This window comes from Entelurus aequoreus, linkage group LG17 (assembly GCF_033978785.1).
Source record: "Entelurus aequoreus isolate RoL-2023_Sb linkage group LG17, RoL_Eaeq_v1.1, whole genome shotgun sequence".
Lineage (NCBI taxonomy): Eukaryota > Metazoa > Chordata > Actinopteri > Syngnathiformes > Syngnathidae > Entelurus > Entelurus aequoreus.
The window spans coordinates 33,980,539-34,007,328 of record NC_084747.1 but is presented as its reverse complement, the minus strand read 5'-3'; the positions used below and the strand labels follow the sequence as shown (position 1 = coordinate 34,007,328).

Below are 26,790 nucleotides of genomic sequence, written 5' to 3'. Positions count from 1 at the left end.
TTGTTTCTTCAGCATTGTCCACACGTTTAAGTCAGGCCTTTGGGAAGGCCATTCTAAAACCTTAATTCTAGCCTGATTTAGCCATTCCTTTGTCACTTTTGACGTGTGTTTGGGGTCATTGTCCTGTTGGAAAACCCAACTGCGCCCAAGACCCAACCTCCGAGCTGATGATTTTAGGTTGTCCTGAAGAATTTCATTGTCCCATTTACTCTCTGTAAAGCACCAGTTCCATTGGCATCAAAACAGGCCCAGAACATAATACTACCACCACCATGCTTGACGGTAGGAATGGTGTTCCTGGGATTAAAGGCCTCACCTTTTCTGCACCAAATGTTGCCTTAGCAGTGCACGAAAAAATAGTGGTAATTTATTTTTTTCTCACTTTATTATTCAGCCATCTTGACTCACACACCTAATACCAAATATCGCGATACACTCCAATCTTGTAAGACACTTTCACTTGGAAAAGTATTGTATTAATCCTCCGTGACTAAACACAGGAAGCAACTCGCTGCTTGCTAACTGTCTGTGCATTCTTTATAGTCTGAAACTGCATCTTAGCAAACCATGGGACAAAAGGAAACTTTTGAGTGCCAGTAATTTGACAAAAACGGTGAGAACTACTGTCAAATTCCAGAAGAAAAGCATCGCAAACGTTGGCGTTTGAGTGGCCGATCTCGCTCGGATGTACTGGAAGTCCGCAACAACGATAAGTAGCATCCTAGAACGAACAACTCAGGGACACTAAATGATACAAAAGTTAAGTTAAAGTTAAAGTACCAATGATTGTCACACACACACTAGGTGTGGTGAAATTTGTCCTATGCATTTGACCCATCCCCTTGTTCACCCCCTGGGAGGTGAGGGGAGCAGTGGGCAGCAGCGGTGCCGCGCCCAGGAATCATTTTTGGTGATTTAACCCCCAATTCCAACCCTTGATGCTGAGTGCCAAGCAATGGGTAATGGGTCCCAATGTTATAGTCTTTGGTATGACTCGGCCGGGGTTTGAACTCACAACCTACCGATCTCAGGGCGGACACTCTAACCACTAGGCCACTGAGTGAGTGGGGGCATTGACAAAAACGATTTAAGTTGTTTTTGAATGTGGATACTTTTCCACTCACCTCTCTACTCCTTCCGTCTCCTCACTACAAGACATCTACAAGAGTGTTTGATGAAAGTAAAAACTATGTTAAATTGTCTTTCTTATTTGTCATTTAAGGTATTTGGTATTGTTTTCTGCCTTTTACGCTGTAACTGTTTTGTGTGAACATATTTGGTCGTGGAATGTTTTATTAGGATTTACATTGTTTCCGATTGGAAAATTTGCTTTGGACAAGACATGTTTTGAATAATGACGTCACTTCCGGAAAGTTGTAACAACTTAACCAGTGGCGGGCCGTGCATTTCCCACCTCGGCCTTCAGTGATCCCCGACTTCAATCAATCAATCAATGTTTATTTATATAGCCCTGAATCACGAGTGTCTCAAAGGGCTGCACGAGCCACAATGACATCCTCGGTTCAGATCCCACATCAGGGCAAGGAAAAACGCAACCCAATGGGACAATGAGAAACCTTGGAGAGAACCGCAGATGTGGGGACCCCCCACGCCCCCTAGGGCGACCGATGCAATGGACGTCGAGTGGGTCTAGCATAATATTGTGAGAGTCCAGTCCATGGTGGATCTAACATAATAGTGAGAGTCCAGTCCATAGCAGGAGACTATCCCGAGCGGAGACAGGTCATCACGAGGGAGAGGGGGGCAGAGCAGAAAAGAAACGGCAGATCAACTGGTCTAAAAGGGGGGTCTATTTAAAGGCTAGAGTATACAAATGAGTTTTAAGATGGGACTTGAATGCTTCTACTGAGGTAGCATCTCTAACTGTTACCGGGAGGGCTTCAATGATTACCTCTCAAAATACCATAATTGATTGATTGATTGATTGAAACTTTTATTAGTAGATTGCACAGTACAGTACATATTCCGTACAATTGACCACTAAATGGTAACACCCGAATAAGTTTTTGCAACTTGTTTAAGTCGAGGTCCACGTTAATCAATTCATGGTAGATGGTACATGATCATTGCTGGATAAATACTATACAGGAACACATTTACACCCTACTGGGCATTGCATCACATCAACAGTATACAAAACGGGATATTTTCTGGCGCATTTAAAATCAATTCAAACGCATCAGCAAATAAAATATATACCGTACATGTATCTGCTTGGCTTATGCAACTTTCGGTCAATAAAGTTTGATTCAAAGTACACACTTCTCAAATATATATTAACTGCCCTGACCACATGATGGAGACAAATACACATGTAACAATGTTAATTAAATGACAAGCCTGACACACTTTAACAACACTGAGTTTACAACTTTTAGTTGTAACAGAACAGCTACTGTCAACAACTTGTGATCTGATTGGCTATCGCAACTGTCTCTCAACTCTATGTTCTCAAATTCATCCGCTAACGGTCCCAATAAGTATCCAATCACAGGACGCGTAAATATCACGTTCAACGTGAGGCCATCTCAAAGGCCTTAATGACAACAACTCCTGATCTGGTTGGCTATCGCAACTGTCTATCAACTGTATGTATCAACTGTATGTCCCCGTTCACTTACAGTGCACGGACGCCCGCATTGTTGATTCCGGCGTCTGGCAGATTTGGTACAGCATGGCAACATAAGCTAGCTGAATTCTGATTGGATACAAACTACAACTAAAAACAACAGCACTGGAAGGAGCATAATGACATGAAGAGAATATGAATACTTTTAAATATATAGGGAAAGTACCGTATTTTCCGCACCATAAGCCGCACCTAAAAACCACAATTTTTGTCAAAAGCAGACAGTGCGGCTAATAACCCGGTGCGCCTTATATATGGATTAATATTCATATTTATTTTCATAAGGTTTAGGTCTCGCAACTACGGTAAACAGTCGCCATCTTTTTTCCCCGTAAAAGAGGAAGCGCTTCTTCTTCTACGGTAAGCAACCGCCCCATAGAAGAGGAAGCGCTTCTTCTTCTACTGTAAGCAACCGCCAAGGTGAGCACCCGCCCCCGGAGAAGAAGAAGCTCGCGGATATTTAATTTCATTTGTTTTTCTGTAAAGACAACAAAATGTCTCCTACTAAGAGACACGCGTACAAGGTTCCACTGGCTTTTGATATTCATGTGAACCGCACTGTGGATACAACGGGAGCACGTACGGTGAATATTCGCACCACAGGGAATGAGAAGTCGTCCTACTGTGGTTGTAGCTTGCCATGCTAACGGCCAGAAACTTCCACCCACGGTGATATTCAAAAGGAAGACCTTGCCAAAAGAGAACTTTCCAGCCGGCGTCATCATAAAAGCTATCTCGAAGGGATGGATGGCTGAAGAAAAGATGAGCGAGTGGTTGATAGACGTTTACGCGAAGAGACCGGGTGACTTTTTTCACGCAGCGCCGTTCCTGTTGATCTACGACTGCATGCGCGTCCACATCACAGATGGTGTCAAAAAACAAGTGAAGCACACCGAAGAAGAATAATTCGAGGGATTTGTAGATGAGTAATAACTTCAGAAAGTGAGCTTTAAATGTTTATTTTGTGTGTTGTGTGACACTAACGTATGAGCAACGTTGAGTTAGTTATTGATGTTGCTATTGCTCTGCACTATTTTGAGTGTTACTATTTTTGTGATTGCACATTTGCACATTACATTTTGGGAGTGAACAGAGTTGTTAGAACGCTGGTTTGTAATATATTATTAAAGTTTGACTGACCTATCTGACTGTTTTGTTGACATTCCCTTTAGCGTAGCGTAGGTGCGGCTAATAGCACGGGGCGGCTAACAGGTAAACAAAGTTTTGAAATATGCCGTTCATTAAACGTGCGGCTAATAACACGGAGCGCCTTATGGTGCGGAAAATACGGTAAATAAAAAAATAATTTTATCTTTAATTATGATCATGATTTCTGGTTATGTTAGGCCAGCAGAGAAGGCTTTGCTGGACCTGACGGCACACCAATGAACTTAACTGAGGTACCACTCTATACCGTTTTCCCTCGATTATCGCGGGGGTTACATCCCAGACCAGGGTAGGTGAAATCAACGAAGTACGGACACTATTTATTTTATGATTTGTATGAATATTATATGCAGCCCTTACTTACATACTTCCTATGCTTTTAAAAATGCTTTTAACAAACTCAACGGGGCCCTCTAATGCTGACAATATTGGCACTTATGTCACAGTTCCGGACCTAAAAATGATGTATGCATGTAAAGTTTGACCTAACATAGAGATGATTTTCGGCTTGCAATTTAACAAGTTAGCACCAAAATGTGGGCGGGCTTGCATCAGCTACAAAAGACTGAAGGAAATTTCATATTGCAAAGTACCGTATTTTTCGGACTATAAGTCGCAGTTTTTTTCATAGTTTGGCCGGGGGTGCGACTTATACTCAGGAGCGACTTATGTGTGAAATTATTAACACATTACCGTAAAATATCAAATAATATTATTTAGCTCATTCACGTAAGAGACTAGACGTATAAGATTTCATGGGATTTAGCGATTAGGAGTGACAGATTGTTTGGTAAACGTATAGCATGTTCTATATGTTATAGTTATTTGAATGACTCTTACCATAATATGTTACGTTAACATACCAGGCACGTTCTCAGTTGGTTATTTATGCGTCATATAACGTACACTTATTCAGCCTGTTGTTCACTATTCTTTATTTATTTTAAATTGCCTTTCAAATGTCTATTCTTGGTGTTGGGTTTTATCAAATAAATTTCCCGAAAAAATGCGACTTGACAGTGTGACTTATATATGTTTTTTTTCCTTCTTTATTATGCATTTTCAGCCGGTGCGACTTATACTCCGGTGCGATTTATACTCCGAAAAATACGGTAAGTGTTTTGGTAGCATCTTTATTCTACATCACGATATTTTCACGCAGAATTTAATGAAATGATCAAATATTTCTGCCAGATGCATTGTTGTAGCAATACAACTAAAGAAGGGGTCAACCTACCTACACTTCCAAATGATGGGATTATGAGGAAAGTATGGACCACTCCTTGCACAAAAAGGGAGGACCAAGCGGTAGGAGTGTAATTTGCAGCTATCATGTTAATGATGCTGACTTTGAAGAAAAAGACTCAAACCGACTGAGATCCCCAAAATTTAAGAGCACCCCTGAGAGGATAAAGACTGAGTAAGAGCCTGCGGAAAAATGGAGAAAGAACAGCAGACGGAGCTCATAAAGGAGAGAAAAAGAACTTAAGCCACTAGTATTCTATTTGGCGTCCTGTTCTATCTATTTTTCCTCGTGATGCTTGAGGGAATGTTGATAGAGCCTGAGGAAACACAGACTATGGTGTCTACGGAAGAGCAGGGAAGTTCGGAAATGGCAATTCTCTTTAGCTCATAATTTTAATGGGGTGCCGAATGTAAAAGTTCAGTCACACCTCTCTAGCAGATATATTTCTCACATTTAACACACTGTTCTCACATTTAGCTAATTTCCATCATATTCAAGTTTCAATGAAATGTTGACTCAAAATATTATATCTCAAAGTTAAATCTAAATATCGATCTAAAATATAAATGTAAATGTTATATCTAAACCTAAATCTTGAATCTAAATGTATATGTTTTATTCAAATCTAAACCTAAATGTTAAATCTGAATCTAAATGGTAAAGCCCCATTTAAGAACTTTCAGTTTTGGTGGATTTTGGCGGTGCCAGTGGACCAACGCCGTACTGTTTTGCCTAAAAGAAGACCACATTTCCCATGAGGACTGGCGCATAGCGTCGTGAATCGTCAAAAACTACTGTCACGTGTATACAAACTGACACAATAATACCACAATGATTCAGTATGACTGATCTTTCCACAGTAGGTAGTAGGGTTTGATTGATTGATTGAAACTTTTATTAGTAAATTTCACAGTGCAGTACATATTCCGTACAATTGACCACTAAATGGTAACACCCGAATAAGTTTTTCAACTTGTTTAAGTCGGGGTCCACGTTAATCAATTCATGGTACAAATATATACTATCAGCATAATACAGTCATCACACAAGTTAATCATCAGAGTATATACATTGAATTATTTACATTATTTACAATCCGGGGGGTGGGATGTGGAGGGGGTTGGGTTGGGGGGGGGTTAGGTTGGGTTGATATCAGCACTTCAGTCATCAACAATTATATCATCTGAGAAATGGACATTGAAACAGTGTAGGTCTGACTTGGTAGGATATGTACAGCGAGCAGTGAACATAGTGAGCTCAGAAAGCATAAGAACAAGTATATACATTTGATTATTTACATTTGATTATTTACAATCTGGGGAGGTGGGATGTGGTGGGGTGGGTTGTACGGTATACCGGTATTAGTATAGTACCGCGATACTAATGAATCATTTTCGGTACTATAACGCCTCTGAAACGTACCGGTCCTACGCCCGCGTCGTCATCACGTCGTGTCATTGCTGGTTTACGAGCAGAGGAGCATGTTCGGTAGCACATAATCACGGAGTACTTACAAGCAGACACAGTGTGTAGACAGAAAAGGGAGAACGGACGCATTTTGGCTTAAAAACTAACGATAAAGGTGAAGTTATTACACTGAAATGCCCACCGGAAGAGGTGCTTTAAGACATGGCTAGCTAGCTAGCGGCGAACGTCCAGTCGCAGTCGGCAGTGTTTTAGCTACTTCTAAATCACTAACCCTCGTCTCCATGGCGAATAGCTAAACATGCTTCACTACACACCGTAGCTTACCGCATACTTGCCAACCTTGAGACCTCCGAATTCGGGAGATGGGGGGAGGTTGAGGTGGGGGTGGGGTGCGCGGCGGGGCTGAGGTGGGCGGGGTTGGGGGGGGTGGGGTTTGGTGGTAGCTGGGGTGTATATTGTAGCGTCCCGGAAGAGTTAGTGCTGCAAGGGGTTCTGGGTATTTGTTCTGTTGTGTTTATGTTGTGTTACGCTGCGGATGTTCTCCCGAAATGTGATTGTCATTCTTGTTTGGTGTGGATTCACAGTGTGGCGCATATTTGTAACAGTGTTAAAGTTGTTTATACGACACCCTCAGTGTGACCTGTATGGCTGTTGATCAAGTATGCCTTGCATTCACTTGTGTGTGTGTAAAAGCCACACATATTATGTGACTGGGCCGGCACGCTGTTTGTGTGGAGGAAAAGCGAATGTGACGGCAGGTTGTAGAGGACCTTAAAGGCAGTGCCTGTAAGGCACGCCCCCAATGTTGTTGTCCGGGTGGAAATCGAGAGAAATTCGGGAGAATGGTTGCCCCGGGAGATTTTCGGGAGGGGCACTGAAATTCGTGAGTCTCCCGGGAAAATCGGGAGGGTTGGCAAGTATGGCTCACCGGCGTCAAAATGTAAACAAACGCCATTGGCATCCACTGTAATGATACCAAGTACAGGCGCGTATCTAGTCAATACTACTATGATTATGTCGATATTTTTTGGCATCACAACATCGTCAAGGGACATGTAACCAAATATTAACATTGCTGTATGTATACTTTTGACCCACCAGATTTGGTCACATTTTCAGTAGACTCATAATAACTTCAAAAGAACCAAACTTCATGAATGTTTTTGTTTTACAAGTGTATGTCAACTTTTGACAACGACTGTACATTTAATTTAATTTAATTTAAAAACTGTACTTTCTTGATAATTTTGATAAACTACAAGTAAAAAAAGGACTGAAAATCGTATAGTAAATATAAAATAAATAGTAAATAGACAAAATCGTTAAAAAAAATTTTGGTTTAAAAATATGTAAAAATAAAATAATTGGTAGATTACAAAAACAAATTAGATCATATTTTTTTTAGCTGCTTTTGTTTCATAACTGCGTAATTGATAACCACTGTCTTCCGATTAGTGTCATAACTCAAACATCATAACACATCGATATTTTTTGAGGCACTTCTACACTCAGTCTCTGGTGACACTAGTGGCCACATCTCTCCAATGGTGAGGAAGAAAAACCTGTCTCATCTAAAGAGAAATGTTTTGGCACCACCTGTTAATTTGCATTAGTAAATCCACTCTTACAGTGTTCTGTAATTGCAAAACCAAGTTTTTACTCACCCTAAAATGCTATCTGGCACCCCTGAGAAGCTCAAGGCAGACACAATTTTGGTTCTGTGAGTCTTTGTTAGTCAATCGGTTCTCTACACTGGAACTGAGGACTTCCCACTAGCTACTGCATGTTCAGTGGCAGCAACTGTCAAATCTGGCTTGGAAGAAAGCAATAATTTAAAAAATGCAGAGTGGACATGCAGATGCACAAATTCAGACACTCACCTTTCTGCTCAAGATCCAAGAGTTGTGTCACAAATGTTGCCTTCAGAAAAATAATAATGCTTACATTGTATTGGTACTGATTTGGAGGCGTGATAAGAGTTGCTCTATACTTTAACACATAAGTATAGATGTAGATGTCGGGACAAAAACAAGTAATTCAGAACGTCCATCTATATCGCCAGCAGTCTAGGCTGGACTTAAATAATGAGCCTACAATACCAGCATCTTGGGATTTCACCTTCACCACATCCACTCTCTTAGGCCCCATCTACACTAAGCCGCCTAAGGTTATCCAGGGTAAATCCCACCTAACCTTATCCTTGTCCACACACACACAATGGTCGTTTAAGACCCCCTGCCCACCTCTGTCTGCCGGCGCAACGCGATCTAGTACGCATGCACGGAAAATGCGCACATCATAGTCACCTCCAGTGTTGCTTTGTGTGCAAGTTCTTAAATTAAATGTAACGTATCTGAACAATATCCAGTGTTGTGGTATTTCAATTAACTGGAATCCAGTGTGCTGTGGGGCCCGATTGTAGTGAATCACACCTGAGCCATCATAAATTAATCAAATCTTTGTTGGACACATGAAGGTAAACAATGTGATAAAGAACATTTTACATCAATCAATCTAGGAATTTAGATCATACTTGCCAACCCTCCCGATTTTTCCGGGAGACTCACGAATTTCAGTGCCCCTCCCGAAAATCTCCCGGGGCAACCATTCTCCCGAATTTCTCCCGATTTTCATCCGGACAACAATTCTGGGGGCGTGCCTTTAAGGCACTGCATTTAGCGTCCTCTACAACCTGTCGGCGCGTCCGCTTTTTCTCCATACATGTCACATGTTGTATGCGCTTTCTACAGACACACGTAAGTGACTGCAAGGCATACTTGATCAACAGCCATACAGGTCATACTGAGGGTGGCGGTAAAAAAAAACTTTAACACTGTTACAAATATGCGCCACACTGTGAACCCACACCAAACAAGAATGACAAACACATTTCGGGAGAACATCCGCACCGTAACACAACATAAACACAACAGAACAAATACCCAGAATCCCTTGCAGCCCTAACTCTTCCGGGCTACAATGTACACCCCCGCTACCACCAAACCCCGCCCCCTCCAGCCCCGCCCACCTCAACCCCGCCCATCTCCCGAATTTGGAGGTCTCAAGGTTGGCAAGTATGATCTAGATATCTGGTCAGGACACTCCTCACTCTTTTGCCTTCACCTTCATTGTCCATTCCTTTTTGGTGACTTTATATACTCTGGACCTAAACGTTGAGTCCGCGACATACATGGCAGACAATAACTGATACAGTCTGCTTTGCCAGTCCAAATGCATTCAATGTTTTCCGTAGTCTTCCCTCGTCGGCCAGGTAATACAAAGCACACGCTACCTTTTTTTATCACATCCATGGGAGCCCGCATTGTCGTTGTCTCTCCTTCGACAAATGGACAAAGTTTTTCAGTAAGTAGAATCACAGCTGACCTGGACATTCGAAAGTTCTCTTGCCGTCTGAGAAGTGTTGTATCCCAAATAGCTGCAATCGCTTTCTCTTAAGGCAGGGGTGTCCAAAGTGCGGCCCGGGGGCCATTTGCGGCCCGCAGGTCATTTTTAACAGCCCCACGGCACATTCTAAAAATATTATTAAAAAAATAATTTAAAAAAACATGAAAAGTGGTATAAAAGAGCAAACGGGTGAAATATAACAAGAACACGTTGCAATGTTTACTCTAATAACACAAAGCTGCCATGCAGGCTGTTTCTTTCTTAATCAATCAATCAATCAATCAATCAATCAATCAATCAATGTTTATTTATATAGCCCTAAATCACAAGTGTCTCAAAGGGCTGAAAAAAAAGAATCAAAATCAATGTCATTATGAATTATTGACCTATTCAAGGCTCCAATTACGTCACATTAAATATTCCACTTGGAGATATTCTTTCTTTTTTTAAAAGAAGGGCCTAAAACGAATCAACAAAAAACATAAACAACAATAAAACTTATAATTGACGGATAGATCTGAAGCTGAACTCTAGATGATTGTGTTAAAAGTAAACAGTAAAAATAATTTATTTTGTAACACTTTAATGAGTAGGACCCTTTTGGATCCCCCAATAATTTTAGAGAGATTTTTTTTGTGTGTCATTGCTTAAAAAAGAATAATGAATTAAAATCAATGTTATGAGTTATTGACCTTTTTAGAGCTCCAATGATTTTATAATCTCAAATATTACACTTTAAAATTTCATTGGGGGAAAATATTGCATATTTAGTGTTTTTTCCATTAAAAAAACAGGGTTTTCTCTGACAAAAAGGGCATAAACTTAAATGTTTAAAAACGTTATATTGACAGATAGACCTAATGTTGATCTAGAGATTCAAACTTTGAATAATAATAATAATAATAATAATAATAATAATAATAATAATAATAATATTAATAATAATACTAAACAATGACACATTTTTTATATTTTTTGGACCAAAACCCTTTGGGTTCACCGGAATCAAGCCTGAGTGGAGGCCTAAATGTATATTTTTTATACTATTGTATTGGTTTTTAAAATTAAAAATATCAAAATGGCCCCCGCTTGCTTTGATTTTTCAGTGCGCGGCCCTCTGTGGAAAAAGTTTGGACAACCCTGTCTTAAGGTATTCATGTGTGATTTCCACAAGCGTCTGTACAGATGGAAAAAGGAGAAACACGGGCATGTCTGGATGACTCGCCTTCATATTTCTAGGGTTTACCTCCGAGTGGAAATCGCTTGTTATGAAGCTGGCTGTGGCGCGTTCTTTCTGACGTCACTTCCTGTGTGAGGCGCGGTCTTTCTGGCGTCACTTCCTCTCCGAACTCAGTTTGTAAACGATCAATGAGTCCATACAAAGCAAAGAGCCGGAGTTTCAAGAAATACACGGCGCACTTACCCGTGTAAAAAATTATCCAAGAAGGGCAACCTTAAAGGCCTACTGAAAGCCACTACTACCGACCACGCAGTCTGATAGTTTATATATCAATGAGGAAATCTTAACATTGCAACACATGCCAATACGGCCGGGTTAACTTATAAAGTGCAATTTTAAATTTCCCGCGAAACTTCCGGTTGAAAACGTCTATGTATGATGACGTTTGAGCGTGACGTCTGGACATCTGTGTTGGTGAATCTTTTGCAATTTGTTTAATGAACAATGGAGACTGCAAAGAAGAAAGCTGTAGGTGGGATCGGCGTATTAGCAGCTGGCTGCAGCAACACAACCAGGAGGACTTTGACTTGGATAGCAGATGCGCTATCCGACGCTAGCCGCCGACCGCATCGATGATCGGGTGAAGTCCTTCGTCGCGCCGTCGAACGCTGGAACGCAGGTGAGCACGGGTGTTGATGAGCAGATGAGGGCTGGCGTAGGTGGAGCTCTAATGTTTTTATCATAGCTCTGACGAGGTCCCGTAGCTAAGTTAGTTTCAATGGCGTCGTTAGCAACAGCATTGCTAGGCTTCGACAGGCGGCACAGCATTAACCGTGTATTTACAGGTCCAGTGTTTGGTTCCGTGTCTCCTGATAGTAGTATTGTTGATTTTCTGTCTATCCTTCCAGTCAGGGGCTTATTTCTTTTGTTTCTATCTGCATTTAAGCACGATGCTATCACGTTAGCTCCGTAGCTAAAGCGCTTCACCGATGTATTGTCGTGGAGATAAAAGTCACTGTGAATGTCCATTTCGCGTTCTCGACTCTCATTTTCAAGAGGATATAGTATCCGAGGTGGTTTAAAATACAAATCCGTGATCCACAATAGAAAAAGGAGAAAGTGTGGAATCCAATGAGCCCTTGTACCTAAGTTACAGTCAGAGCGAAAAAAGATACGTCCTGCACTGCACTTTAGTCCTTCACTCTCACTTCCTCATCCACAAATCTTTCATCCTTGCTCAAATTAATGGGGTAATCGTCGCTTTCTCGGTCCGAATCTCTCTCGCTGCTGGTGTAAACAATGGGGAAATGTGAGGAGCCTTTCAACCTGCGACGTCACGCTACTTCCAAGGCTTTTTTTTATCAGCGACCAAAAGTTGCGAACTTTATCGTCGATGTTCTCTATTAAATCCTTTCAGCAAAAATATGGCAATATCGCGAAATGATCAAGTATGACAAATAGAATGGATCTGCTATCCCCGTTTAAATAAAAAAAATTCATTTCAGTAGGCCTTTAAACGCTGGTTTAGTGTGGCTGAAACTAGGCTTCGGCTAAATAATTATTCGTTTAGGGGGTTATCCGGCTTAGCGTGGACATAGCCTTAGTAGCAAAATCGCAGTTTGCATTTTAAACTGTATATCGATATCAATTTCCCCTTATTAATTTTGTCTTAGAAGACATAATAGCACGAAGAAGAAATTCAACAGAGAGAACACTTATTTAAGAAGCTTTATTGGCAAAACCTACATTCTTCCAACAGCCTGCAGATGAAAATGTGACACACACAATCAGACTTCCTTTTAGTAAAGAAAAAAAGATGTATTGTTTTCAAAAGGGCTTGTGTGTATTTTTTACAAACATCCTCTAAGCTGTCAGCCAAACACAACTAAAGTGTGCCGTGTAAGTGTGTGAGATTGTGTGTGTTTTTTTATTTTTTTTAACAAAGATCAAGCCAGGGAATCCAATTGGCCTTGTACGATTTCAAGCTGCAAGAAAGAGGAAGTTTGAGTAAGAGGAAGTTGACATGTACACACACACACAAGCACTCGCACACACAGAAAAATGAACTGACCTTGTTGTAGAACTCAAGCAACTCCTGGTGGTTGAACTCAACAAATACATTTTCCTGAGCCTTGAGAAATACATAAAGAGAGAGGTACAGAAAGAGGGAGAGAAAGACAGACAGGGAGAGGGAGGGAGAGAAAACACATTAAAATGTCAGATGATGAGTAATAAGTGATTAGAGTGATGAGTTCTGCTTTCCCTAAAACCTTCTTTCACAGTTGCAGAATTCACGAGGTTGCAACATTAGCACTATAAAAGTTATCCTCATCTCTCACTCTCTGCCATTCCTAAATAGAAATATATTGCTCTGTAATTATTTATCTTACTTTTAATACAATTTGTACAACTTCCAAACTGTGTGATTATTGACTACTTCGCCAAGGTTTTCCCGGTCCCAAGAACCAGAAATAGAACCTAAAGAAAATAAATATATTTTGCAAATTGGTGTTGTCCCTTTGGAGAAGGGTACCATTGATGGACGAGTGAAAGGGTGACTTGAAACTTTACAGACAACTGAGGCCTCACTTGAATAAAGTAAGCATTAAACCTTTTGATGATTAACATCAGAATTACTGCACATTGAATTCTGAAAATGTTGTCTGTGTTTGTTCAGACATCAGCCTGTTAGACCAGCATCATAATTGGAACACCTTTCTGTTTTCCTGTTTTTTCTGGACATTATTTGGGGGAATCATAGAGACATTCTGAGTAAGTTGATGATCTTCTAGTGCAGTGTTTTTCAACCACTGGGCCGCAGCACACTAGTGTACCGTGAGATAGTCTGGTGTGCCGTAGGAGATCATCTAATTTCACCTATTTGGGTTAAAACATTTTTGCAAACCAGTCAGCCAAATGATGTGTTGTTGTTGAGTGTCTGTGCTGTCTAGAGCTCGGCAGAGTAACTGTGTAATACTCTTCCATATCAGTAGGTGGCAGCCGGTAGCTAATTGCTTTCTAGATGTCGAAAACAGCGGGAGGCATGGTGCAGGTAAAAAGGTGTCTAATGCTTAAACCAAAAATAAACAAAAGGTGAGTGCCCCTAAGAAAAGGCATTGAAGCTTAGGGAAGGCTATGCAGAATGAAACTAAAACCGAACTGGCTTAAATTAAACAAAAACAGAATGCTGGACAACAGCAAAGACTTACTGTGGAGCAAAGACGGCGTCCACAATGTAGCAAAGTAGATGCGAGAAATATCGCTCAAAGGAAGACATGAAACTGCTGCAGGAAAATACCAAAAAAAGAGAAAAAGACACCAAAATAGGAGCGCAAGACAAGAACTAAAACACTACACACAGGAAAACAGCAAAAAATTCAAAATAAGTCACGGCGTGATGTGACAGGTCGTGACAGTACACCTACTTTGAGACAAGAGCTATATTGATGCATGCTTGGTTATGGTTTAAAGGCCTACTGAAATGAATTTTTTTTATTCAAACGAAGATAGCGGATCCATTCTATGTGTCATACTTGATCATTTCGCGATATTGCCATATTTTTGCTGAAAGGATTTAGTAGAGAACAACGACGATAAAGATCGCAACTTTTGGTATCTGATAAAAAAAAGCCTTGCCCCTACCGGAAGTAGCGTGACGTAGTCAGTTGATAGCCTCCTCGTATTTTCCTATTGTTTTCAATGCAGCTAGAGCGATTCGGACCGAGAAAGCGACGATTACCCCATTAATTTGAGCGAGGATGAAAGATTCGTGGATGAGGAACGTTAGAGTTAAGGATTAGAATGCAGTGCAAGACATATCTTTTTTCGCTCTGACCGTAACTTAGGTAAAAGCTGGCTCATTGGATTCCACACTCTCCTTTTTCTATTGTGGATCACGGATTTGTATTTTAAACCACCTCGGATACTATATCCTCTTGAAAATGAGAGTCGAGAACGCGAAATGGACATTCACATTGACTTTTATCTCCACGACAATACATCGACGAAACACTTTAGCTACAGAGCTAACGTGATAGCATCGTGCTTAACTGCATATAGAAACAAAATAAATAAATCCCTGACTGGAAGGATAGACAGAAGATCAACAATACTATTAAACCAGGGACATGTAAATACACGGTTAATGCTTTCCAGCTTGGCAAAGCTTAAAAATGCTGTTGCTAACGACGCCATTGAATCTAACTTAGCAACGGGACCTCACAGAGCTATGATAAAAACATTACCGCTCCACCTACGCCAGCCAGCCCTCATCTGCTCATCAACACCCGTGCTCACTTGCGTTCCAGCGATCGACGGAAGGACGAAGGACTTCACCACGATCATCTGTGCGGTCGGTGGCTAGCGTCGGCTAGCGCGTCTGCTATCCGAGTCAAAGTCTTCCTGGTTGTGTTGCTGTAGTCCGCCGCTAATACACCGATCCCACCTACAACTTTCTTCTTTGCAGTCTTCATTGTTCATTAAACAAATTGCAAAAGATTCACCAACAAAGATGTCCAGAATACTGTGGAATTTTGAGATGAAAACAGAGCTATTTTGTATTGTATTCAATGGGGTACCGATACTTCTGTTTCACTGGTTACGTCACGCGCATACGTCATCATCCAAAGACGTTTTCAACCGGAAGTGTGGCGGGAAATTTAAAATTGCACTTTATAAATTAACCCGGCCGAATTGGCATGTGTTGCAATGTTAAGATTTCATCATTGATATATAAACTATCAGACTGCGTGTTCGGTAGTAGTGGGTTTCAGTAGGCCTTTAAAGTCATATCCAATAATTGCGACAACGACTTTTTACTGTCAAGTGAGTTTTTTTTTTTTATGATTCCTGCTGGTGGTGAGCCTTCGGATTTTTTCAATGCAAAAAATGTTCCTTGGCTCAAAAAAGGTTGAAAAACACTGCTCTCGTGCACTGATGTCAAACTCCCAGCCTACGGGCCAGATCCTCCACTGTGAGGAGGTATTTCATCCGGTCTGAATAGCGAATTTCAGCAAAAAGAAACTTATACTAACTTTAGCAACTCTGCTGCAAATATTGCATATTACATTTATTTCATATACACTTTATGTAATGCAATCAACACTGGAGGCCACAGTGGTACTAATACATGCATTGCACTAAACATTCAAACTAATGTTGTAAGATTACCACAAACAGCAATAATTTAACTGTACACGACACGACTTTAACTATTAAACCCTGTCTGTACAAAATAACATTAAAAATGCATGATAACACTGTCAAAAGTTATAATTGCAATGACAACGAGGCATGCTGGGAAGGGGAAACACTTGCTCCTCAGACGCATACTCAAGAGTTGCTAAACGTCTGCATTCTGGAGATAAATCCCGACTGAAGTCATAAATCTCATTGATTCTGTTGTTTTTGATTGTACAAAACCCAAAACCAGTGAAGTTGACACGTTGTGTAAATCATAAATAAGAACAGAATACAATGATTTGCAAATCCTTTTCAACCTATATTCAATTGAATAGACTGCAAAGACAAGATACTTAACGTTTGAGCTGGTAAACTTTGTAATTTTTTGCAAATATTAGCTCATTTGGAATTTGATGCCTGCAACATGTTTAAAAAAAGCTGACACAAGTGGCAAAAAAGACTGAGAAAGTTGAGGAATGCTCATCAAACACTTATTTGGAACATCCCACAGGTGAACAGGCTAATTGGGAACAGGTGGGTGCCATGATTGGGTAGAAAAGCAGCTTCCATGAAATGCTCAGTAATTCACAAACAAGGATGGGGCGAGGGTCACAACTTTGCGAACAAATGCTTGAGCAAATTGTCGAACAGTTTAAGAACAACATTTCTCAACGAGCTATTGCAAGGAATTTAGGGGTTTCACCATCTACGGTCCGTAATGTCATCAAAAGGTTCAGAGAATCTGGAGAAATCCCTGCACGTATGCGGAAATGCCCGTGACCTTCGATCCCTCAGGCGGTAGTGCATCAAAAACCGACATCAGTGTGTAAAGGATATCACCACATGGGCTCAAGAACACTTCAGAAAACCACTGTCAGTAACTACAGTTTGTTGCTACATCTGTAAGTGCAAGTTAAAACTCTACTATGCAAAGCGAAAGCCATTTATCAACAACACCCAGAAACGCCCAGGCTCATCGAAGATGGACTGATGCAAAGTGGAAAAGTGTTCTGTGGTGTGACGAGTCCACATTTAATAATAAAAATGAAAATAACTGTGGACGTCGTGTCCTCTGGACCAAAGAGGAAAAGAACCATCCGGATTGTTATAGGCACAAAGTTGAAAAGCCAGCATCTGTGATGGTATGGGGGTGTATTAGTGCCCAAGGCATGGGTAACTTACACATCTGTGAAGGCGCCATTAATGCTGAAAGGTACATACAGGTTTTGGAGCAACATATGTTGCCATCAAAGCAACGTTATCATGGACGCCCCTGCCTATTTAAGCAAGACAATGCCAAGCCAAATTCTGCACGTGGCTTCGTAGTAAAAGAGTGCGAGTAGTAGACTGGCCTCCCTGTAGTCCAGACCTGTCTCCCATTGAAAATGTGTGGTGCATTATGAAGCCTAAAATACCACAACAGAGACCCTGGACTGTTGAACAACTTAACCTGTACATCAAGCAAGAATGGGAGAGAATTCCACCTGAAAAGCTTCAAAAATTGGTCTCTTCGGTTCCCAAACGTTTACTGAGTGTTGTTAAAAGGAAAGGCCATGTAACACAGTGGATAAAAATGCCCCTGTGCCAACTTTTTTGCAATGTGTTGCTGCAATTAAATTCTAAGTTAATGATTATTTGCAACAAAAAAAAAATGTTTCTCAGTTCGATCATTAAGTATCTTGTCTTTGCAGTCTATTCAATTGAATAAGTTGAAAAGGATTAGCAAATCATTGTATCCTGTTTTTATTTACGATTTACAAAACGTGCCAATTTCACTGGTTTTAGGTTTTGTATATACTGTAAAATATCATAGCTTTTGTCCAGTTGTCGAGGAGATGGTCGATCAACAATCGCTATATTGAAAAAAGCCAAAACAACATCCACAGCCATCTCAACATGTACACAAGCGGCTCTCTCCCATAGTATCTCTCCCTCTGTTTTATCTATACCCACCAGTCATGACACATCTAAGGACTCCCAGGTTGTCTATATTGAAATCTAAAATAGAACTCTTCAAGCAGTAACTTACGAACACGAAAGCGGTTCTTTTCACAAATGCACATTTCCTCCAAACTTGTCTTACTAAAAAGTCTATCGACACAAGTGGAGATATAAAAAGACATAAAACACATAAAAACATTTTCTGGCTGCCGTGCACATTTTGTCCAAGCCAAAAAGGCAAGTACAGATTGACACATAACATAGGCTGACCATATTCTGAAATCCCAAAAAGAGGACACATATATGCGTGCCAAGGCCGGGACTAGGTGAAGATTTGCCAATGATACTCGAACTTGCTTCATAAATAATATATTTATTTAAATAAAGCATTTTTTCTCCTCTGTTGACAGCAGTGTTGGCGCTAGGAATTTTCAAAATGGGGTCCCAGGGACCCCATCAAGTCATAAAAATGGGGTCCCACAGTAAATTTTTGGGGTCCCACTTTTTTGTAAGCGTTTTGGAAACAAATGACAAACGTATGCATTATCCTGTTATATCTCACATTCTATGTTGTGTTTTGGAAAAAGGTTGTCATAAACGTTACTTCATTCATTAAAAAAAATAATAACAAAGAAAACAAATGTGCATACATATGTAAATGTATTCAGTTATAAACATTCATTCACTTTCTTCTTTCCTTCATGGATCTAAACTTTACCGCTGCTGGTAGTTTTTTCTATGTTTTTATTCAATAAGTTGTAGGTGTATTTATTTCACTATAAAAGTGTAAAAAGTGTTTTGCTTGGGTCATGAAATAATGATAATGTGCCAGGGCATACATACATTTTATATTTAACGCTTAAATCTCTGGAGTCTACATCAACTTCAGATCTATTCCTCATTTCAAAATGTTTTAGTTTTTTTTTTTCTTGTTTGTTTGTTTTCCGCCCTTTTTTGTCAAACAAAACTATGTTTTTATGGCAAACACACAAAATATGCAAAATCTTCCACCAAAAATATTTTTCTTAGTGGAATATTTGATGTGAAGTAATCGGAACCTTTGATAGGTCAATAATTCATAATAACATTGATTTTGATTCAATATTATGTTTTGAGCAATGACCGTTTGAAAGAAAAAAAAAACAGCTTTGTTTTATTAGTCAACATTGCAACTTTTTCTAAATTACATTTCACCTGTAAGCTTTTTTATTTCACTTTTGTTATATTTTTGTTTATTTTAATCGTATTTTTAGAATGTGCCGTGGGCCTTTAAAACATTAGCCGTGGGCCGTAAATGGTAAAAAAAAAAATCTGCGTCCTTTCTGATTTCAATGCGTTAAAAAGACACAAAAAGTGCGTTAAAGCCAACACTGCTTGACAGTATAACAAAATAAGTCACACTTATATTCTGTAACATTCACAGTTTTGGAAAAAAAAGTGCAGAGGTAGAAATATTCAAAATAACCTCTTATATATAATCTAAACATAAATAATGCCTCAAAACAAGTCAATTAAATTTAAACAAAAAACAGCAGACGAGCTCTCGCCCTGCACAGCTGTTTTGTGCTTTGTAGTGTCGATATGGGCTTGTAGATCTTTGGCCCCTTTATTTGCCACAGATATATACGTTCCTGCTTTGCACACAGTGCATTCTGCTTCCCATGTGTCACGGCCAGGACGAAAACACAAATACTTTTTCCGCAAATCATCCGTGAAGTTGCATTTACATTTCGGCTTTTCTTGTTTTCATGTCTGTCTCTCCACTCACTAGCTCTCTCGCTCGGTGTCTCTGCCCCTCCCTCTCGAATGTTTCTGTCTGTGTGCGCACACTTTCACAGTTTGATTTGTTCAACCCCTTTTTAACTTAACCCTGGACGTACATTAAAAATACACGCAACCCAAACTCAAAATGCCGGACATTTGAGACATTTAAGAAACCCCGCCCGGACACCCCGGACCATACTTGCCAACCCTCCCGGTTTTACCGGGAGACTCTCGGCAGAAATTTTCTCCCGACAAACTCCCGGTATTCAGCCGGAGCTGGAGGCCACGCCCCCTCCAGCTCAATGCGGACCTGAGTGGGGACAGCCTGTTCTCACGTCCGCTTTCCCACAATATAAACAGCTTGCCTGCCCAATGACGTCATAACATCTACGGCTTTTAGAGAGTAGAGTGCACAACTGCGCACACAACAAGGAGACGGAGCAGAAGAACGAGGAAGTTACAGACATGGCGACGCCGTCAACGAGCAAGATGAAGAAATACGCTTGCAAGTTCCAAAACGAATGGAAACAAGAATTTCAGTTCATCCAGGACAGTTCGAAGGGGAAAGGGTATGTTGCCTGTACATTTTGTAGAACAGACTTCTCCATTGAACACGGTGGCCGAAATGATATACTCAGTCATGAACAGAGAAGTTAAACAGGACAATACTGCCATCTACTGGATAGCCTCCGGAACATTGAAATTCAAGTATTTATTTTATTTATATGTATAATAAAATATATATATATATATATATATATATATATATATATATATATATATATATATATATATATATATATATATATATATATATATATATATATATATATATATATATATATATATATATATAGCTAGAATTCACTGAAAGTCAAGTATTTCATACATATATATACATATATATACAGTATATATCAGAATAGTTTTATTGCCATTGTTTGAGAACGGGTTCACAAACTAGGAATTTTTCTTGGTGCAAACGTGCGACATAAAACACATATAACACATATTTGGTATAAAAAGAGCTGTGACTGAGCTATCAGATAGACTTAGAAGGGATTCAAGGAATTCAAGGAGCTGCTGTTAGGAGTTATTTTTAATTTGCCTGATGGCCGAGGGGAAAAAACTGTTCAGGTGGCGGGAGGTGTGGGTCTGGATGGAGCGTAGTCTCCTGCCTGAGGGGAGAGGGGAGAATAGTGTGTGTCCAGGGTGAGAAGAGTCAGCTGTGATCCGACCCACACGCCTCCTGGTCCTGGAGGAGAACAAGTCCTGGAGGGATGGGAGCTTGCAGCCAATCACCTTCTCTGCAGCACGTACGATGCGCTGCAGTCTATGCTTATCCTGGACTGTGGCGCCGGGGAACCACACTGTGATGGAGGAGGTCAGGATGGACTCTATGATGGCTGAGTAAAACTGCACCAGCATCTCGGTCGGCACCTTAAGTTTCCTCAGCTGCCGCAGGAAGTACATCCTCTGCTGGGCCTTCTTGATGAGGGAGCTGATGATCAGCTCCCACTTGAGGTCCTGGGTGATGGTGGTGCCCAAGAAACGGAAGGAGTCCACAATGGGGACGGGGGTGGGAGAGTCAATCAGGGTGAGGGGGGATGGTGGGGCTGTGACTTTCCTGAAGTCCATGATCATCTCCACTGTTTTCTGGGCGTTCAGCTCCAGGTTGTTGAGGCTGCACCAGGACGTCAGCCGGTCCACCTCTCTCCTGTAGGCGGACTCATCGCCATTCGAGATGAGCCCGATGAGGGTGGTGTCATCCGCAAACTTGAGCAGTTTTACGGATTGGTGACTGGAGGTGCAGCAGTTTGTATATATATATATATATGAAATACTTGAGTTGGTGAATTCTAGCTGTAAATATACTCCCCTATTAACCACGCCATTAACCACGCCCCCTGCCCCCAACCACGACCCCCCTCCCACCCCCAACCACGCCCCCCCACCCCCTACTCCCCACCTCCCGGTATCGGAGGTCTCAAGGTTGGCAAGTATGCCCCGGACACCCCCGCAAAAGAGGACATGTCCGGGGAAAAGAGGACGTATGGTCAGCATAACATAACACATCTGTATCTTTAAAACCAGTGTGCACTTACACAGAGTCTAGTAAATAACATTAATGTTTTTTTGTGTTATAAAACGCACGCACAAGCGTGAATGGGGGAGGAAAGGGTTTAATTTAACCTCACCTAAGTGTGTTTTAATATTTGGCCCCATGTGCAATTGAGTTTGACACCACTACTCCCGTAAATTATCGTAGTGACGTTCTAAAGTCGATGATCCTCTACTGATTTGGAGTTTTTTAAAATCTGCCATGGAAGACGATGATCCTCGAATGCAGGGGTCGCCAACCCATCGATCGCAATCGACCGATTGATCTTTCGGACTTAACTGGTCGATACCGAAAATATTAGGACAAATAAATGTAGGCTATCATGACATCACTGCCATCGGGTCCCTGTAAAGTGATCAACTGACCTGCCAACAGGCATGCCTTTTAACCCCATGAACACATTTGCGCGCCTTGCTGCTCTTCAGACATATCCCGCTGTTGTCGACACTGCTGCCACACCTCACAAACGTGAGTTGCATGATGTGCACATCCAAAAATAATAATAATTTAGCTGCGGCAATGCATTAAGGCTGACTGTTTCCAGCATCTAACATCTAAGATTTTTCGTCAACCACGACAAACATTGCTCGCCAGAGATTGGGACGATAACGAGCCAAAATAAATGAGATGTGCTGATTTATTGTGGATACAAAAGTAAGCACTTCCATTTAAAACTGCAGTGATTCATGGCAAAACAAGGCAGTCAGCTAAAGAAGAACTTCCACGTTCACCCTCTCTTAACCAAACACCACAAATCAGCCAGTGGAACAACTGCTGATTTTACGACTTCCGACGATGACGTACCACATGTGGCATGTGACTTGTACCCCCATATGTGACCATACAATGAACAAATATACTACAGTACTAAGACTGTAATGGCCACAAAGATCTGGCTTCCGTAGGGGGTGCCCAAAATTCGGCCCAAGGGCCATCTGTTGGCCGTAACTCGCTTTTCATTGGCCCCAAACCACTGCAGAAACAAAATTAAACCAAAAAACAACATCAAAAAAGGGAAAAACAGTAACAGGTACTGTTGGTTCCTAATGAAGTCTCAGCTTGAGGCTGCTACAGTATACTTCCTCGACCTCCTGCTTATAGCAGCAATGAAAAAATATAACTCCATACGCTCTTGTCCGTTTTGTTCAATATTTACTTGAAAACGCAAACATTATTCCAAGATGTAAAACGATAACGATGTCAAACAAAAAGAGCGGCATACAGAGAAATATAACGAGTTATTAAAGGAGAGGTAAAAAAAACTGCTTGGCTCCACTTTACTATACTTTGACATTTGTGATTAAGGGCTATATAAGTAAACCTTGATTGATTGATTGATAATACTTGACTGCATTGCCCAGTGTCCAAACTTTTCCCCACACAGATTATTCCCTATTACAAGCGATTAAACTGTATGTTATCATAAAGCCATGATATACTTTTCAATATAATACAAGAAAATTAAATAGTACATCTCCAAGTCAATCACACAAACACAAATTACATTTAAGTGTGACTAATTAATTACTTTAACATGCACGATAAAACTTTCCTTATTTAAATAAGGTTAATCGTCCCTTTTTCGTCTGAATAAACATAAAGTATACTTTATTCAAATTAACCTAAATAGTATTTAGGCTCCTACAAGCAAAATAGGAAAAATACAAAAAGTCACAACAGCCTACAATAACACAAACCTGTCTTTAAATATGGAATTTTAAAACTTTTCGAAATAAACTATTTTATACTGGGGATGTTCCAATATAGGTTTTGTGCTGTTGATTCTGATACTGATTATCCATGAGGGGGATCGATCACAAGCATTAACTGCACATTTTTTAATTTATTAATGGTGAGTGCTATTGACAGTTTAACAATATAAACGCAATACTTACACTAGTTCCTTATTCTTTTTTTTTTTTTTTTTACATAATTGTTTGATCAAAACAAAGTCAATAGTACACAATAACTAAACAAAAGCAAAAACTACTGTCTACTACTCTTTTAATCATTTAGTTTTTGCTCTCAAAGTCTTCCTGTGTCCAGGGAATTATTCTCTGAGTTTGTAAACATTAACAAAAACAAAAAAAGGAGAATTTTGAGAAAATAAAAATATTGATCTGTTCATTTTAGTATCGATCATATTCTGATACTACCTTTAATATCAACATCACCGATTTATGGTATCCTCTTCCTACCTTATCCTCTCTACAGACTCTTATTAATCTATTTGTTAATTTCCTGTGTTTAACTGATTACTTTCTGCTGCAACGTGGTTCCATCTATACTTCCTAAACTTTACTGAGCACTTATTTCTTGGTGTGGTTTCAAGATAGGTTAGCATGCTTGCGCCAGGCTTGTTCTCAGTGTGTAACATGTTTAGCCTCTTCCTACAGTGATATTACTTGATAATGATACTTAAGATGCTAAGAAGAAATGCAGTTTATTTGCCATAAAGGAAGTAATTATTATTAATTTAGGGGAGCGTCTCCACACTGTTTATGGATACACATTTATAGCTGCTAGCCGCTTGTCAGCCAGAGAGGATCCACGTTTGTGATTGGCATTAAAGGCATTAATCGACAACCGTTCACATATTTTTTTACGAAAATCGCACATATATATATATATATGTATATATATATATATATATAAATATATATATATATATACACACACATAGTATATATATATGTATGTATATATATGTGTATATTTTATATATATATATATATATATACACACACACACATAGTATATATAAATATATATATATATACACACACACATATATATGCAAACATACTGCGACTGTATACTGTATATATATACAGTATATATATACACACAGTATTTATATATATATATATATATATATATATATATATATATATATATATATATATATATATATATATATATATATATATATATATATATATATACATACATATATACAGTATATATATATATATATATATGTATGTATATATATATATATATATATATATATATATATATATATATATATATATATATATATATATATATATATATATACATATATATATACAGTATAAGTATATACATATATGTATGTACATATATATATGTTATATATGTTTACGACATACTTGCCAACCCTCCCGTTTTTAGCGGGAGAATCCTGGTATTCAGCGCCTCTCCCGACAACCAGCCGGAGCTGGAGGCCACGCCCCCTCCAGCTCAATGCGGACCTGAGACTGAGTGGGGACAGCCTATTCTCACGTCCGCTTTCCCACAATATAAATACGCTTGCAAGTTCCAAAACGAATGGAAACAAGAATTTCAGTTCATCCAGGACAGTTCGAAGGGGAAGGTGTATGTTGCCTGTAAATATGTAGAACAGACTTCTCCATTGAACACGGTGGCCGAAATGATATACTCAGTCATGAACGGAGAAGTTAAACAGGACAATACTGCCATCTAATGGATAGATAATTCAAGTATTTCTTTTATGTAAATAAATAAAATAAATATATATATATATATATATATATATATATATATATATATATATATATATATATATATATATATATATATATATATATATATATATATATATAGCTAGAATTCACTGAAAGTCAAGTATTTCATACATATATATATATATATATATATATATATATATATATATATATATATATATATATATATATATATGTCTTAATTAGATTATCCAAAAAATAGTGCTCGATACCGTGGTAGAGCGTAATATGTATGTGTGGGAAAAAATCACAAGACTATTTCATCTCTACAGGCCTGTTTCATGAGGGGTTTCCTCAATCCTCAGGAGATTTTTAGATGTCGGTGTTGAGCAGGACCGATAATCAGCATTTCCGTTTTCTTAGCGTTGAGTTGCAAAAAGTTAGCGGACATCCATTGTTTAATTTCATTAAGACACGCCTCCAGCTGACTACAATCCGGCGTGTTGGTCAGCTTTAGGGGCATGTAGAGTTGGGTGTCATTCGCATAACAGTGAAAGCTAACACCGCATTTGCGTATGATGTCACCTAGCGGCAGCATGTAAATACTAAAGAGTGCAGGGCCAAGAACCGAAGCCTGGGGAATTCTGCACGTTACCTTAACATAGTCTGAGGTCACATTGTTATGGGAGACACACTGCATCCTGTCAGTAAGATAAGAGTTAAACCAAGACAAGGCTAAGTCTGACATCCCAATACGCGTTTTGATACGCTCTAATAAAATATTATGATCAACAGTATCAAAAGCGGCGTTAAGATCAAGAAGCAGCAACATAGATGAAGCATCAGAATCCATCGTTAGCAATAGATCATTAGTCATTTTTGCGAGGGCTGTCTCCGTAGAGTGATTTGCCCTGAAACCGGATTGAAAAGGTTCACAGAGATTGTTAGACGCTAAGTGTTCATTTAGCTGCTGTGCGACAATTTTTTCGAGGATTTTCGAGATAAACGGAAGGTGGGACACCGGCCGGTAGTTCACCATGAGGTCAGGATCGAGGTTAGGTCTTTTGAGTAGAGGATGAATAACCGCTTTTTTGAATGCTAGGGGAACAGTGCCAGAGGAAAGTGATAAGTTTATAATATTTAACACTGATGAACCTAATAATACAAAAAGCTCTTTGATAAGTTTCCCAGGAATTGGGTCAAGTAAACATGTTGTTTGTTTTGTCCCATTTACAC

At 39.6% G+C, this 26,790-nt stretch overlaps 1 protein-coding gene across 1 annotated transcript in view; it reads right to left on the bottom strand.

Annotated features, from left to right (window-relative positions):
- Positions 1-12,789: 12,789 nt before the first annotated feature.
- commd10 (COMM domain containing 10) overlaps positions 12,790-26,790 on the bottom strand; it is a 123,702-nt gene continuing 109,701 nt past the window's right edge. Inside the window, exons 6-7 of the mRNA XM_062025535.1 lie at positions 13,148-13,207; positions 12,790-13,061 (exon numbers count right to left, since the gene is read on the bottom strand). Coding sequence (XP_061881519.1) covers positions 13,023-13,061; positions 13,148-13,207 — 99 coding nt within the window. The 3' untranslated portion in view covers positions 12,790-13,022. The remainder of the gene's footprint in view (positions 13,062-13,147; positions 13,208-26,790) is intronic.